Source organism: Macaca thibetana, chromosome 2, assembly GCF_024542745.1.
Source record: "Macaca thibetana thibetana isolate TM-01 chromosome 2, ASM2454274v1, whole genome shotgun sequence".
Classification (NCBI taxonomy): domain Eukaryota; kingdom Metazoa; phylum Chordata; class Mammalia; order Primates; family Cercopithecidae; genus Macaca; species Macaca thibetana.
In genome coordinates, this window is record NC_065579.1 from 99,735,248 (window position 1) to 99,751,831 (window position 16,584).

Sequence of the window (16,584 nt, forward strand, 5' to 3'; positions counted from 1 at the left end):
AGTACAGCTATTGCATTTTAGTTTAACATTTCTGAGACCCTCAGCCCTTGTCTCAAGTAGCAGCTCTGGAACAGGAATCCAAAGACCTCTGTCTGTGTTCAGTGATGCCCCTGATTAGCTGTGTGGACAAGAAGCTGAACTCCTTTGGGTCTCAGTGGTCTCATATGTTAGGAACTCAGTTATCTCTGAGCACCCTTTTCACTCTTATTCTAATTTCTTCAAATACAGACAGCAAAGGTTTATGTATATCTAATTATCTTTCCTGTTTTCTAAGAGTCGTGGACTTTTTTTTTCATCACCTGCAGGTTAAGGCTTGCAGTTCGAACTTAAAGTCTCCTTATCATACATAAGAGGCTGGCCTCCAAGTTGAGTGTGCCACCACACAGGACAGCAGGTGCCTTAGTTGTGTGGTCTGAAATACCAAGTTAATGATTAACCAGGAATTAATGTAAGCAGGAAGCCCAAAAAAGAAGATATCCAAATGATTAATAAACATTTTATCACACTACAAAATAACCAATAAACATCTTACACTATAAAATGTTTCTGGCCCAGCACGATGGCTCACACCTGTAATCCCAACACTTTGGGATGCCAAGACAGGAAGATCATTTGAGTGCAGGAGTTCAAGACCAGCCTGGGCAACAAAAACAGCAAGACCCCATTTCTATGATTTAAAAAAAAAAATTCCCTCACTGGCAAATACAAATTATTCAGCAGTGAGATGCCATCTTCCATGTAGTAAGGAAGCCAGCATAAGAGCAGCACTCTCATATATTGCAGGAAGTAGCTTGGAACAATCTTTCTGAAAAGCAGTTTGGCAATACATAGTGAGAGCCTTAAAAATATTCATTTTTGGATGCACTAATTGCACTGCTAAAAATCTATCCTAAGGAAATAATCAGAAATGCAAACTTATGCACCAAGATGTTCATGTAAGTGTTATTTCAAGTAGCTAAAAATTTGGATACAATCTAAATGCCCCAAAATGCTGAGACAGGGTAAATAAAGTATAATCCATCTACATGGAGCACACTTATACAACATTTTCAATTAAATTACAAAGAATGTTTAATAACATGGAGAAATTCATCTGAAGTAATGAGAAATAGAAAAAGCAAGATACAGCTTGGTTATCTTTGTCTTTATATATACATGCACATATATACACATACTCATAGCAAGAGAAAAGACTAGAAAAACTCATGCCAACATGTTAACACTAGCTATCTCTGGGTGGTGAGCCCAATGTACTTCTGATTTTTTCCAGATTTTTTATAATGATTATGTAACTTTATCATTTACAATATGGTATATATTCTGAAGAAGGAAAATGCGCTGAGCCTCCTGCTGTGCTTGGGATTGTGGGGTAGGATCAGCTTTCAGCTTCCCTCCTTCTGGTGGTTAGCATCAGGTTGAAAGAGAGGGGGCACATTAGAGCGTGGGAACACGTCGTGGCCCATCTTCACTGAATGAGGTCAGGAAGCCTTTTCTCTCCCTTTGTGGGAGACTGCTGTAAACATGGAATCTTGTCACTTTTGGTTGTAGCTCTGTAATGCAACTTAGACACTAAATTCCCCAAACTGAATTTCTCCCTTCAGTTTGGAATCAACAGAAAGCAAGCAGCTGCTCAGGTAGCTCCCATGTGGAGGGCAGGCTGCCTGCTGACCGTGGAGAGCACAGCAAGCCCCCATCCACAGAGCTTTCTTCTCTGTTTCTCTGATCATGCCAGAAACGGGGCTACTGGGAAAAGGAACAGGAAGGGAAGAGAAGCTTTACTTGGGTCCTGCTGTATTAGTAGCACCTCCTTCTGTGCTAGGATATGGGAATGGTGATATTTTAAGAATGAGCCATGGCTAATACTTGGAAACTAAGCTAATTATGTGACATGATAGCCCTGGGCACAGAACAAGGAAGAAGAGGAAGGTAAACGTAGTCTGATTTAATGAAAAGTCCAATTTGGAGACCATTTTCAGAGATCCATGGCCTTCAAAGATCTGCAGCCTGGCGGGCCACTCTCCCACCAGGTCAGGGGAGCGGGCAGCAGGCTATCTGGGGCTTCATGAGTAGGGAAATGTCATCTGCAACAAGTAGGTGGGGCTCTGATATGCCCTGATATTCTTTGCTCATATTGTAATTAGCACATTCTTTGTATGTAGTGATTTTTTAAAGAGCACTTAAAATGGCCAATGTTCTGAATTTCCTTGTTTATCCTAATAATTAGCAACTCCTTACCTCCCTCCCTCCCTCTCCTCCCTCCCTACCTTCCCTCTCTCCCTTCTCTTCCCTCCCTCCCTCCCTCCCTCCCATCTTTCCTTCTTCCAAGTGGGACAAATGTGGCCTTCAATGCCCAGCAGCTATCAGTTGTTGCAATTTCTGAATTAGGGCAGTCTAAACTAATGAATAAATTGTGAAGATCTCCCCCCAGTTTTCATCACTGTGCTTACATATAGCTGTGCTTCAGTGCAAGCAAGCATGATCTACCTCCAGGGATGTACCGAAGGAGTAGGAAGAAAGCTGACTCAGATAAATCCAGGGCCTTCTTCAAGGCAGAGGCCCTGCGTAATACTCCCGCATTTGATGGTCCTGAGTCAGAAGGGTTTGTTAGTGGTTTAGAGTTGCAGATTTTCCACTCACGTATAAAGGCCCCTGCTGTGCACAGTCAGTATGATGAATGAATAACTCAGCTGCATACACAAGTCTGTTCCCAAGTACCATCTGCTGAGTGAATGAATGAGTGAACAAAAGGGAAACACATTACCCCAGTTGTGAATCTGAATAATGAACTTGGCAATGTGATGTGATCTGTGCTTCAGCAGGCTTGGGTTCCAAGTCCAATAGGGCCCTTAACATCCTTTGTCCTTCATTCCTGTGCACCTTGCACCTCCATATCACATTTGGTATGTCTTTCTTGTAGTGTTGATGGTTATTTATGAGCATGTCTTGGGCTGCCTGTTCTTATTGTAAGCTCTCCAATTAATTGCCCAGTGTGCAGTGTACCCAATTGTCATGTAAATACATGTTGAATGAATAAACAAGTGTGACTCATTCAGAGCTAAACTACGCACGAGAGTAGACATGGCCAGCTTCAGCCAAGAGAGTGAAGACCAGATTCCCAAAGCCCTGTGGCCCATTCCCTACCTCCCTGGAAGAGTGGAGGGAAAACACTTGGGAATGAGCAGGCTTCTGGGAGCTGGGAAGCGCCCCTTTCCCCACTGGGACATTCCATGTGAGCACTCATCAGGGCGTTCCCCTGCTCTCATTCTCTTGCTTCGGCTGCTTGGGATCTTTCAATGCACCCCTCCCTGCAAAAAGGTGGTGGCACTAGCTGGAAAGTATAGCATCCAGTGCCCCCCTTCATTCATTTATTTCTTCCCTCCTCTCTTGCCTCCACTTTGTCCCACCCACATTATCCCCCACCCCTCCTGCTGGTAGGTTTATTCATTCACTGAAACAAGCCTGATTGAGTCCAAGGCAATTAACATTACTGAGCATCTATTAGGAACTGGAGACTGAGAGTGGCCTTCAAGGATTTTCAAGGCCAGGAGCAGTGGCTCATGCCTGTAATCCCAGCATTTTGGGACGCCAAGGTAGGAGGATTGCATGAGCTCAGGAGTTCAAGACCAGCCTGGGCAACATAGTGAGACCTCATGTCTACCAAAAATACAAAAAATTAGCTGGGTATGGTAGTGCGCACCTGTGGTCCCAGCTGCTTGCGGGGGCTGAGGTGGGAATATCACTTGAGCCCAGGAGACTGAGGCTGCAGTGCACCCCAGCCTAGGTGACAGAACAAGACCATGTCTCCAAAAAAAAAAAAAAAAAAAAAAAAATCCTCCTCCTCACAGGAGAAAGGTAAGCAGCTTATCTGAATACACAATAAAATGTAATAGCTGCTAGATACAATACAGGCCCTACACAGGATGCGTCAGGAAGGAAAAAGCAACTCATTCTAACTCTGACCAGGAGATACCTTCTTAGTGGAGATGGCATTTGAGTTGAGCCAGGAAGGAGGACTAGAGTTTTGATAACAGTTTGGGAAATGGCGTGAGTAAAGACATGGAAGCAGGTGTGGGCAACATTTGAAAGAGCAGAGGGAGTGGCAGGGGATGGGGAGAAGTCCTGGATGGCTGCGTGGAGGAATCTGGACTTGATTGGGAGGAGGAGCTCTTCAAATATGACTACACGCTTTTCCTCCCTCACAGCTGAGAGTTGTCAGGCATTGGTTTGGTTCAGTGATCGTCAACAGGCTGGCTCCCCACGGGCAGGGATTGCTTTGCCCAGATTATATCCCCAGTGCCTAGCTTAGTGCCAGGCACATAGCAGGCACTCAAGAAATACTCACTGAAGAAATAAGCAATACATTTCACATAATAACTCTGTGCTTTCTGATTATATGGCACAAAGAAGAATTCTGAGACTCATTCTGAGCACCAGCAGTGCTGCTGTCGATGAATGGCGTCTGGGTGGTTGTAGGCGAGGGCACTGGGGTTAGTTGACTAGGTTTTGCCATCCCTGCTCTAGATGATCCATCTGAGATGGCCCCTGCTGCACTGCAACCCTCGGAGAAGACAGACAGTCCAGAAGAGCTTCGACTAGCAAGTTGCATTGTTGGGAGCTTTCAGACGTTAGGATGTATTCATGTAACCAGCAGGCCTTGGTGTGGGTGTACTGCTGAGGGCCTGCCTGCCAATTCTGGGCCTCACCTGTGGACATCCCCTGAGAGCACTCACTCAGAAATGGTTACAGGTGGGTTAGAAACAGGCAAATGAAGCGATAGTGTTCGCAGTCAGGCTATAGGGGCCCATAGTGAGGAGACAGTGCCTGGAAGTGGGCGGTGGAAGGTTGATTTCACATTCTGCTAATTGTGCTGAATGCCAATTACACAAGTGTGTTTTATGTTGTGAAAATTCATCATTATACCCCTAGGACTCACACTTTTCAGTATGTATGCTATACTTTAACAGTTTACCTTAAAAAAAAAGTTATAATAGAGGAGGCAGGAGAAGCTGCAGCTGGTTTTAGTCAGATTTTCGCAGGTTGCAATTCTGTCTGTTCTCAAAAGGTGGCAGTGTTGTGCCACTTGATAAAATGCAAGACCAGAGAACAGGATTCCTTGGATTCCCAATGGATTCCCAGCCCCTTCTTGAGGCTTAATGCTGATTTTTTTGTTTGTTTTGTTTTGTTTTGAGATGGAGTCTCGCTCTGTCGCCCAGGCTGGAGTGCAGTGGTGCAACCTTGGCTCACTGCAACCTCCGCCTCCCAGACTCAAGCAACTCTCCTGCCTCAGCCTCCAGAGCAGCTGGGACTACAGGTGGGAGCCACCACACCTGGCCAGCTCTTTGTATTTCAGTAGAGACAGGGTTTCACCGTGTTGCCCAGGCCAGACTCGAAATCCTGAGCTCAGGCAATCCGCCCGCCTCAGCTTCCCAAAGTGCTAGGATTATAAGCATGAGCCACTGCACCTGGCCAATGCTGCTGATTTTGATTATCCTACCTGTCTTTATCTTTGAATCCAGATCATTCCCTCCTAATTTTTGTCCTAAAAACACCTTTAAAAATTTATCTTGAGCAACCAAAGCCATGTACTGGTGATGTTTGAGGAGAATATCACTGGATCTCCAGGAAATGACTGCTCCTACCTGGTGCCCTGAATGTGAAATAATGTGTGTTATCAGCAGATGTCTCCATGAATCATTCTTTGAGTTTGGAATATGTCTTGCTGAAATGCCTCAAAATTGAATCAGGCAGATTCTTAAGAACAAACAACTGCAAATTTGCAATAATTTCAGTATGAAGGTCAACCTGTTTTTGTCCTCTTATGAGAAAAAGTTTATATGTCACTATTTACCCAGTAAGGATATAACTAAAACTGCTTTTTAAAAACAGGCACTATAAATAAGTTATAATCAATTCATATTTCAGAACACTAGGTAACTTTTTAAAAAATGAGATAGATCTATATGAACTGCTATGGAGAAATCCACTCATATCATTAAGTGAAATACCATAAAGTATACAGAAGGTATAATCCCACTTATATAAATCCCAAAAAATCTATAAAACCCGTATGTGGGTAGGTATACATTTATGTATACAAAGGTATTGAAAAATGTCTCCAGACTTTACTAGGGATATTTACCAAACTATTAATAACAACTGCCTCCTGAAAGGACATAGGCCTAGAAAGGAGTGGTGGTGTTTGGATTTGAACAGAAGGTTTATATTCATGTATGACTTGTATGGTTTAAAACTTTTTTTAGGCCAGGCGGGGTGGCTCACACCTGTAATCCCGGTACTTTGGGAGGCTGAGGCAGGCGGATCACCTGAGGTCAGGAGTTTGAGACCATCCTGGCCAACTTGGTGAAACCCTGTCTCTAAAAAATACAAAAATTAGCTGGACGTAGTGGTGGGCATCTGTAATCCCAGCTACTCAGGAAGCTAAGGCAGGAGAATCGCTTGCATCTGGGAGGCGGAGGTTGCAGTGAGCCGAGATTGCGCCATTGCACTCCAGCCTGGGCAACAGAGTAAGACTCCATTTCAAAAAAAAAAAAGAAAGAAAAATTTACAAGTACTTTTATGAAGTCATTTTATTTAATCTTCCCGACTACACTTTGAGGCAGGTTTTTGTTTTGTTTTGTTTTGTTTTTTTGAGACAGAGTCTCGCACTGTGGCCCGGGCTGGAGTTCAATAGCACAATCTCGGTTCACTGCAACCTCTGCCTCCCAGGTTCATGCTATTCTCCTACCTCAGCCTCCTGAGTAATAGAGAGGGCTTTCACTATGTTGGCCAGGCTGGTCTCAAACTCCTGATCTCGTGATCTGCCCACCTTGGCCTCCCAAAGGGCTGAGACTATAGGCATGAGCCACCGCACCTAGCCAAGGCAGGTTTTTTTTAACCCCCATTATATAGGTAAGCAAACTGATACTCAGCACAAGTAAGTGACTTGCCTTGGCTCACAGAATTCGCTGAGAAGCAGAACTGAGACTTTGAATCCAGGGCTGCCAAATCTGAGGCCTAGGGCTCTTTCCACTTCACCATAATATAAAATAGACCTGTAGGTAATACCTACAAATTTGACTTTCTGACTTTTTTTTTTTTTTTTTTTTTTTTTGAGACAGAGTTTCATTCTTGTCATCCAGACTGGAGTGCAGTGGCACGTCTCAGCTCACTACAACCTCTACCTCCCTGGTTCAAGCGATTCTCATGCCTCAACCTCCCAAGTAGCTGGGATTACAGGCACCCACCAACATGCCCAGCTAATTTTTTTTTTTGTTTTTAGTAGATTCGGAGTTTCACCATGTTAGCCAGGCCATCTCAAACTCCTGATCTCAGGTGATCCGCCCGCCTCAGCCTCCCAAAGTGCTGGAATTACAGGTGTGAGCCACCACACGCGGCCTGAATTTATTTTCTTATCGCTTATTTCTAAAGAGCCATTTATTTAAGCTGGGTTTATAAGTGGCCTCGGTCAGCTCACCTGCTTTTATGAGGCGCAGCTACTTCTGCCCATCTGAGGTAAGGTCTGTGTTGCTGTTTTCTCAATGTTTCATGTCCCACTCCTCCTGTTTCCTTTTCCTGTTATCTTTCCTCAGGGAGCCTTTTCATAAGCTGCTGGCCCAAGGCCTTATCAAGGGGCAGACATTCCGCCTACCATCTGGACAGTATCTACAGGGAGAGGAAGTGGATCTCACAGGTAAGAATGGCCTGTCCGGTCCCATCCAGGTACTCCCAGAGAGCCAAGGCCAGGCCTGAGAGCTACTGAGCAAGCAGGCATCTGCCTCTAGAGTGGGGCAGGATGCGGGAGAGAGACCTGCTGGCCGTGTGGTCTCTAAGCCTCAGCTCCCTCTTGGCCTGCGCCCCCTGAAGCCTGGTCCTGGACTGGCCGTCTGCTCCTCTGCCCCAGCCCCCTTGAGCCCAAGTGCCACCTCAGCTTCTGGCAGGGTTTTCATTTGTATGTAACAGAGTCAATTGGGGTATCACCTCCTATCCCAGACCATCTTTGAAAGCCCACCTCAGGGACAGAACCCCCAGGCCCAAGACACATTCTTCTAGAACTGGGGTACTCCCAGTGTTTCTCCCCACATGGTCTAGTGGCATATTTCAGAACCTTAGGGGGCAGCACTCTGTTTACTCGTAGCACCCCAGAGCAGCCCCCTCTTAGCATTTCCCAGTAAAACACCTCCCCGTGACTCCCCGAACTTCCCTCCTGTCCCAGCTGTCCTAAGCCTTTTCCCTCCACTCTGCATTTTCACCCTTTACCCTTTACACTTCACCCTTCATTTTCACCCTGAGGATCACCAGATCTTCAGGTTCCATGGTGAGGATGCATCACATGCACCCAGCACACATGTGGAATATGTGACATGTTAGAAAACAGGTAGGGGCGAGGCGCGGTAGCTCACGCCTGTAATCCCAGCACTTTGGGAGGCCAAGGCAGGCGGATCACCTGAGGTCAGGAGTTCAAGACCATCCTGGCCAACTTGGCGAAACCCCATCTCTACTAAAAATACAAAAATTAGCCAGGCATGGTGGCATGCGCCTGTAATCGGAGCTACTCAGGAGACTGAGGCAGGAGAATCGCTTGAACCCAGGAGGTAGAGGTTGCAGTGAGCCACGATCGTGCCACTGCACTCCAGCCTGGGCAACAGAGCAAGACTCTGTCTCAGAAAAAAGAGAGAGAGAGAGAGAGAGAGAGAAAATGGGTGGAAATATGCGGTATGTATAGGGACAGCTGTGAGAAACCCCCAGCACTGTGACTATTACATTTAGAAAAACCAGTACAGAATGGATGAGATTAGGTCACACAACAACCCTGTAAATGGGAGGCAGCCTCTCCAGGCAAACATTAGAGACAGGGTTTAGGGAAGCAGTCGATGCAGTTACGTCATCAAAGCAAAATATATCAAGGCTTGTAATGGTCCGTAGGAGAAAAAGAAGCTGGAGAAGCAGAACTGGCAGTGTTTCTCCAGCATGGATGACAGAGGGAAAGAGCTAAATTCAGGTGCACATAGAATTCAGCTTCACAATTAGTGAAGTGTTCTTTGTAAGGGGCAAGGCTGCCCATGTATAGCTGTGCAGTTTGTGCACTACACAAAAAAACCAAGCCAAGGCTCTGATTTCAGTAGGGCCTGAAATGCAGTCATTTGTCAAGTCATACATTTCAGGGCCACATCTGCCAAAAGAAGGTGACTTTTTCTAACTGGTCAACTTCTCTGCCCAGAAAGATACATTTTTCCTAATTTGCACAACAGTGTTTTAACGTCTAGACACAGCCTGGGTCAGAATAGAGGGGGCCAGTGGTTCCCTGAGTCTCACCATAGCCTGGATAAACCTCTAGGACTTCAGTCTCCTCTTCTCTGCTGTCATGGGGTCAGGCAGTATTGTGAACATCTTTTCTCTTCACACGTAGTCTTGCCTACTAGGTGAGAATACTTTGATCAGCAAGGGCAGGTTTCTGTCTCCTTCATGGATGTAACTCTCATGAAGCATGGAGTTGGCTTTTAGGTCTGTACATTGGTCCCCTGTTAGTTTGGTTGCTGTTGGAGTCAGAGATTATTTGGCTGGGAGGAAAAGAAATCCACCCAAACCCAGTTGCAGGAAATAGAGCTAGGCCCTACTGCCCATAGGAAGTCACCAGCCACTCCTTTTTCCTTTTCTCTTTCTCAGCTCTCTAGTTCCTAGTTCTTCCTGCTACTCTCCATTCTTCTGCCCTGTTCTCTTTCATCTGCTAGACTTGGATTCTGCTCTCTGCAGTTTCAATTTAACAAGTGACCCTGGGTAGATGCAGTGGCAAATCTTGCCCCATCTCCTTAGGACCGGATGGTTCCAGTGCTCAGCAACATGGAAATAGAGTTTCTGTGTCTCTTAGCTCCAATTCATGAGATAGAGGCTTAGCCTTGCCAGGTGCCCTTACTGGTCCTCTCCGGTAGGGCTTGGCAACAAGGTCACATCATCCAAATGTGGCCATTTAAGACCTCTTCCATCAGCACCATCTAGACCAGTGGTATGTGAGTAGGGGAGGAGACAGTTCCAAAGAACAGGGTATGGGTGGCTGGCACCACAAAGGGACCACCACATTTACCATGAGCCCGGTAAGTAAATTCCATATGCCCTGAGAGTACCAGATCATGTTTTGGTGACTGCAGCATGCATGGGACAGGTCAGGCTGCCAACTTGCATGAGAGACCCTTGATCCATCAAGAAAACAGCAACGTGTATGAATTTTTCAAAATTACTTTTTACTTTCCTTTTTTGTGTATAAATAATTTACTTGTAAAGGGGGAAATTGTTTTACAGAAAAAGCTGGTACAGGCCATTATAACTGTACTGTTTATTCATGAAGGTTTGTGAGAGGAAGGTGGGCCTCATTCATTTAAAAATAAAAATATTTTTATAACAATACAGAGGGAGAGAAAGCGGCTTGTTAAGTGAATTAGTGTGATTCTTCAAATGGACACTTTCCATCGCTCACCCAGTTTTTTCTTATTGACGCTATTTCTGTAGAAGCAATTCAGAATCACACATACCATACCTATGGATTGTTTTGGCATCTAGGTTCCGTTCCTGTTCATGCAAAAACGAAAGAGAAGTTAGAGGTGACATGGGAGAAGATGAGTAAGTCCAAACACAACGGAGTGGACCCAGAAGAAGTTGTGGAGCAGTATGGGATCGACACGATTCGGCTCTATATCCTTTTTGCCGCCCCTCCTGAGAAGGATATCTTGTGGGATGTGAAAAGTAAGTCACCTTCCTCTTCCTGACCTGCTTCCTTTGTGATCTGCCCTGGACTTTGAAGGAATTTGAGGAAGGAAATATCTTTGCTGAAGACAGTAGTAGAGAATTCTAGGAATCAGTTCCATAGAGCAAATAGCAGCTTGACCAGCATCCTGCACCACTCTTAGACGGGTGTTGACAAAAGTAAGCGAGCCTCAGAATCATGTGGAAAACATGTTGCAGATGCAGACTCCAGTGCTCCGCCCATGCCTGCTGACACAGCCTCCAGAATGGGGCTCAGCAGGTGGCCTTTGAATAAGCTCAGCGGTGATTCTGGTGCACCCTCTACAAGGACCACGCTTTGAGAGTGGTTTCCTTAGAGACAGACTGGCTTCTGAGCTACTCCTAGGCCTGCTATAGTCCCAAGAGGCCAGTTCCCTCTTACTTGATGTACCCTGGAAGGTTTTTTCTAGAACAGTGTCATTCTCCCTCACCAATCCAGAAAGCCCCTGGAGAGGCCTGGGCCTGGTGTCACCTATGGCCTCTCAGTCACCCACAGCACCCTCCATCTCCCCGCTTAGGGGAGATTTGCCTCTCCAGAGTTGTTTAGCCCTAAAATGACATGAAGTAAAATAATCTTGAGTATCTGGCTATTCTAGAATAAACCCGTCCAACAGTCATTCATTTTTACTTCATGTGATCTGCCCTAAGTGTTGTTGTGGGAAGAGGAAGTCAGATGCCTGAAATCCTGAGCCTTGTGTGAAGTATGCATGTCATTTGAGAAACCAGTTTATTTTGATGTACTGTGGCTAGTGGGAAGTGTGGTCTGCAACAGTGGTCACAGATGCCAGTCCTGGAACTGGCTGCCTCAAATCACTGGGGGGCTTGCAAAGCACAGACAGGTGGAGGTTCTGGCTCCCACCCCTAACCCAGGGGACAGGCTCCAGGAATCTTTCTAAGAAGCCTCCCAGAAGGTTCTGCTGTGCATTCAGGCTTGAGGATGCCTAGCCTAGTGGCCAGAGAGTACAGGGACCTGGACTGACCCTAATTTGGCTACTGGTGTAACCCAGGGCCACCAGGTAAAGCCAATTCAGCTTTACCAGAAGATCAGATCAGCAGCTGGATTGGATGAGCTTGTGTAAAATACGGAAAACACACATACCTGCAAGGACAGGGATTGTGTCAACGCACTTCACACTCTACAGCAGCGTGGCTGCAAGCACAGTCATGCTATCCACAGAATAAGAGCTCGCACCAGCAGGAGTCAGCACTGTCTCCCAAGCACCATGTTAGCTCCATGGCATTTTTGTCCCAGCAAGCTTGCTTAATCAAGGTGGCAGGGCACCAGGGCTCATCTTGACCAAGCTTCTGAGCTCATGACCGTTGGTGGCTGGCACTTTGAGTGGCCCTGCCATCTAGTCCCCTGAATCTGGGTGCTAAAATGAGATAGAATTGGTCCTGGTCTGAATTCTCAGACACTGAAAGCCAGGGAGGATCCTTCAGCCTGCCCTCAGAGGAATTCATTAGGGTGCAGTGAGGTGTCACATCAATTCACAGGTGCTTTTCTCCGCTTAGTTATACCAAGTCCATCACCCTTATGTTGTGCACTCTCTCTTTCTCATTTACTGATGCTGAATTCAGCTGATGCTCTTCCTGGGGTGCTGAGATGGCAACAACGACTGTGGGCCTTGACAACTAGGTTTATTGAGGCCAGGGCTTCTGGGAAGGCTCCCCAGCCTCAGCTGCTGAGTGACAAGGAGAAAGCCGAGGCCAGGAAGCTCTGGGAGTACAAGAACTCCATCATCTCTCAGGTCAGAAACTCCCCAGTTCCAGGGGTTAACTCTGTAACCAAGCACTCTTTGGGAACCTTTGCCTGTGGTCTTTGTGGCCCTCCCTGCCGTGGGGTGGGCCGCTGTGGGTCTTCCTTTCTGGCGATGGTGGTCCTTGCTTTGAGTGATTGGCCCTGCTGTTTTGGGTAGTTTACCAAGGTGGATCACCAGTGCATACATTCTAATGCAAAGAGAGGCCCTCAGGAAATGGCTGTCTGATGATGTCTCACATTTGTCCATGCTGGGTCTCAGGAAGCTGCCACTTTCCATTTTTCCACATTTAACACATCCAAGCAGAGAACCAAATCCAGGATCACCCTGTCCATCCAGGATGACACCGCATGTGTTACATTAACAGAAATACAGTTTTAGAGTTGACGGGGGCATTCAGAAACTGTCCTCTGTAGCCTCTTCGTTGTACAGATGGGGACAGAGATGAGGTCCAGATATCTCGCCTAACGTCACGCAGCTAGTGAGGAACTGAGCAGAGATTAGAATCCCAGTCCTCCACAAAGCCAGGACCTTCCCACTCAGTTACTTTGTTACACAATATCCATGTGAACTATTGTGGGTTAACTTCTGCAAATCTGAGTCATTATAATGGGTATCTAATATCCCAAATTCTTCTTAAGCTGATTTAAAAAAAAAAAATAGTATGCTGATTCAGACATAAAGTTAATCAGCATCACTCATCTGCACTCTGATAATGAAGACAATGATGCATGGCAGGCTTTTGCCTCTCTGGTTTGTATAACCTGAAATGGCCCTGGGTCCAGCATGGTCTCATTTGTTGACACTTCTTCCGCTTTATTTCTGTCCTCTGTACCCTCTCTGTATGGAGGAACAGAGCTCCCTGAATGAATGTAGGGGTCTGAGTGATGCCTGAGCGATTGAGTTCATACCACATGTTTTCTCCCTGGATTTGGCAAATTCTTTTACTCTGTCAGATAATAGAATTGGGTTATTTCAACAAGTTGGAAACTCTTAACATCCTTAAAGATGTGTCACTTTTCTGTATTCTTGCCTGTAGTCAAAATAGAAAAGCACAGAAATATGAAAAAGCTGACAAGTTGTGTTAATGCTCTTATGTTGACTGTACATTTCAAAATGTAAAATTGACTGGGCCCAGTGGCTCACGCCGATAATCCCAGCACTTTGGGAAGCCAAGGCGGGCAAATCACAAGATCAGGAGATCGAGACCATCCTGGCTAACACGGCGAAACCCCATTTCTACTAAAAATACAAAAAAATCTCCTGGCATGGTGGCACGCGCCTGTAGTCCCAACTACTCGGGAGGCTGAGGCAGGAGAATCGCTTGAACCTGAGAGGCAGAGGTTGCAGTGAGCCAAGATCGCGCCATTGCACTCCAACTTGGGCGACAAAGCAAGTCTCTGTCTCAAAAAAAAAAAAGAAAAAAAAAAGTAAAATTAACCTTATCCTGTAGACTAAAAACCATTACTGTGAAGCAAAGCCACATAACCAAGCAGAAGTGACATCCTTTACTCCTATTTTCTGTTATGTTGAGTTTGTCCATCAGTGGGTCCTGCCTCCTATTCATGTTACTAGCATTGTTTGTTGTTGTTGTTGTTGTTGTTTTTGAGACGAAGTCTCGCTCTGTTGCCCAGGCTGGAGTGCAATGGCGCAATCTCAGCTCACTGCAACCTCACCTCCCAGGTTCAAGCAATTCTTCTGCCTCAGCCTCCTGAGTAGCTGGGATTACAGGCATGCGCCACCACACCCAGCTAATTTTTTGTATTTTTGTAGAAAAGGAGTTTTGCCATGTTGGCCAGGCTGGTCTCGAACTCTTGACCTCAAGTAATCCACCCACCTCAGCCTTCCAAAGTGCTAGGATTACAGGTGTGAGCCACCACTCCCAGCCGCTAGCACTGTTTTTCTAAACACCTACTATGAGAACCAACAGTATCCCAGATATGTGGAAGAATAGTCTTAAACAGTGGAAACAGTATTGTCTTTGAATTTTAAAAATATTTGCGCAGATGAAACATAGTGATTATTTGAGATAGTAGATATATTTATAAATATCTTTGCATCCAATTCATTTTCCTTTTTTTTTGTTTTGATAATTTAGTCTTTTTGTGGAAAACTTAAAAGCATTTTGAAATAAGTGAATAATTGAATCTTTACCAATAGGTGACCACCCATTTCACAGAGGACTTCTCACTGAATTCTGCAATTTCTCAGCTGATGGGGCTCAGCAGTGCCCTCTCGGTAAGTGGCCTGTCCTCATTTGCTGGTAGCAGAGGAGGAGGGAGAGGTGTGGCAAGGGGTCCCACAGGGTCCCAAGTGGAACAGAGAGCACCCCCACTGTGTCACCACCTAGGTGTGGCTTGATTATCTTAAGGAAACATTTTTCCATAGTCACAACCTAGTTTTATTACTGGAAGTTTCTTAAAGATTTTCTGGTCCAAACCCCCTTATCCCCCAATATTTTACAGATGAGGACATTGAGGCCCAGGGAAGTTAGATGACATGTCTGGTTGATTAGTGACAAATCTAAGACCAGACTCAGGCCTCCCTGTCTTCTGGCTCTTCACACCCTTACTGTCTGATTTCCTGAATGAATTGTGATACCTCCTCAGCATCATTACATTTGATGTTCATTTAACCTGGATGGATCAGGATCATTCTCACCAATGCCAAAAGTCAGCCTTTTCAGTATGGACTTTCTCCTTGCTAAGTGTGACTGCCATTTTTCTTACCAGGGAAAGGACTTGTCAACAAATGTTCTTAGCTATTGGACAACAAAAGCATTCATTAAAGCTATTAACAAAGGCTTTTTTAAAATGAAGGCCTCTCCAAGCTTTTAAGACCAGTGGGGGCCAGGCACGGTGGCTCACGCTGTAATCTTAACGCTTTGGAAGAACCAAGCTGAGAGGATCACTTGAGGCCAGGAGTTCAAGACCTGCCTGGGCCACATAGAAAATAAAATAATTAGGCCGGGCGCAGTGGCTCACGCCTGTAATCCTAGCACTTTGGGAGGCCGAGGCAGGCAGATCACGAGGTCAGGAGATCGAGACCATCCTGGCTGGCATGGTGAAACCCCGTCTCTATTAAAAATACAAAAAAATTAGCCGGGCGTGGTGGCGGGCGCCTGTAGTCCCAGCTACTCTGGAGGCTGAGGCAGGAGAATGGCGTGAACCCGGGAGGTGGAGCTTGCAGTGAGCCAAGATCACACCACTGCACTCCAGCCTGAGCGACAGAGCGAGACTCCGCCTCAACAAAAACAAAACAAAAAAATAAAATAAAATAATTAGCCAGATGTGGTGGCATATACCTGTAGCCCCAGCTACTCGGGAAGCTGAGGCAAGAGGATTGCTTGAACCCATCCTGGGCAACAGAGTGGGAGACCCTGTCTCTAAAAATAAAATAAAAAAGGTAACTTTAAAAAAGCAAAATAAAGATAAAAAAGAACAATGGAAGAAATTTCAAATTTGACTACATAAAACTTGACATTTTCAGTATGTTAAAAAAAATTATAACATGTCAGACAGGTTAATGTTCTTAATAGGTAAAGCACTCTTGCATATTAATATGAAAATACCTAACCAAAAATGATCAAAGCATATGAAAAGATAATAACTCACAGAAGATGATATAGAAATAGCCAATAAATTTATGGAGAAAAAAAAATCTGCCTCTCTAATTATCATGAAAGGCAAATTTAAAACAAGGTGCTTTTTTTTTTTTTTTTTAAATACCTGTCAAATTTGCTGAGAATGCTTAACGTAACTGTTCAAGGCCAGGCACAGTGGCTCATGCCTCTAATCCCAGCACTTTGGGAGGCCGAGGCAGCAGGATCGATTGAGCTCAGGAGTTTGAGACCAGTCTCGGCAACATAACAAGACCTCATCTATAAAAAAATTAAAAATTAGCCAAGTGTGGTGGCATGCACCTATAGTCCCAGCTACTCAGGAGGCTGAGGTGGGAGGATCCCATGAGCCCAGGAATTTGAGGTTGCAGTGAGCTGTTTGTTGCCACCGTCCTCTAGCCTGGGTGACAGAGTGAGACCCTCTCTCAAAAAAAT

The 16,584-nt window shown here is 45.5% G+C and overlaps 2 protein-coding genes across 3 annotated transcripts in view; one reads left to right on the forward strand and one right to left on the reverse strand.

The window, feature by feature from the left end:
- KIAA1143 (KIAA1143 ortholog) overlaps window positions 1-16,584 on the reverse strand; it is a 940,736-nt gene that overhangs the window by 770,843 nt on the left and 153,309 nt on the right. The window lies entirely within an intron of this gene.
- LARS2 (leucyl-tRNA synthetase 2, mitochondrial) overlaps window positions 1-16,584 on the forward strand; it is a 162,097-nt gene that overhangs the window by 119,243 nt on the left and 26,270 nt on the right. For both annotated transcript variants that reach the window (XM_050780506.1, XM_050780507.1), the window contains 4 exons: window positions 7,590-7,690; window positions 10,552-10,734; window positions 12,352-12,521; window positions 14,691-14,768. In XM_050780506.1, coding sequence (XP_050636463.1) covers window positions 7,590-7,690; window positions 10,552-10,734; window positions 12,352-12,521; window positions 14,691-14,768 — 532 coding nt within the window. The remainder of the gene's footprint in view (window positions 1-7,589; window positions 7,691-10,551; window positions 10,735-12,351; window positions 12,522-14,690; window positions 14,769-16,584) is intronic.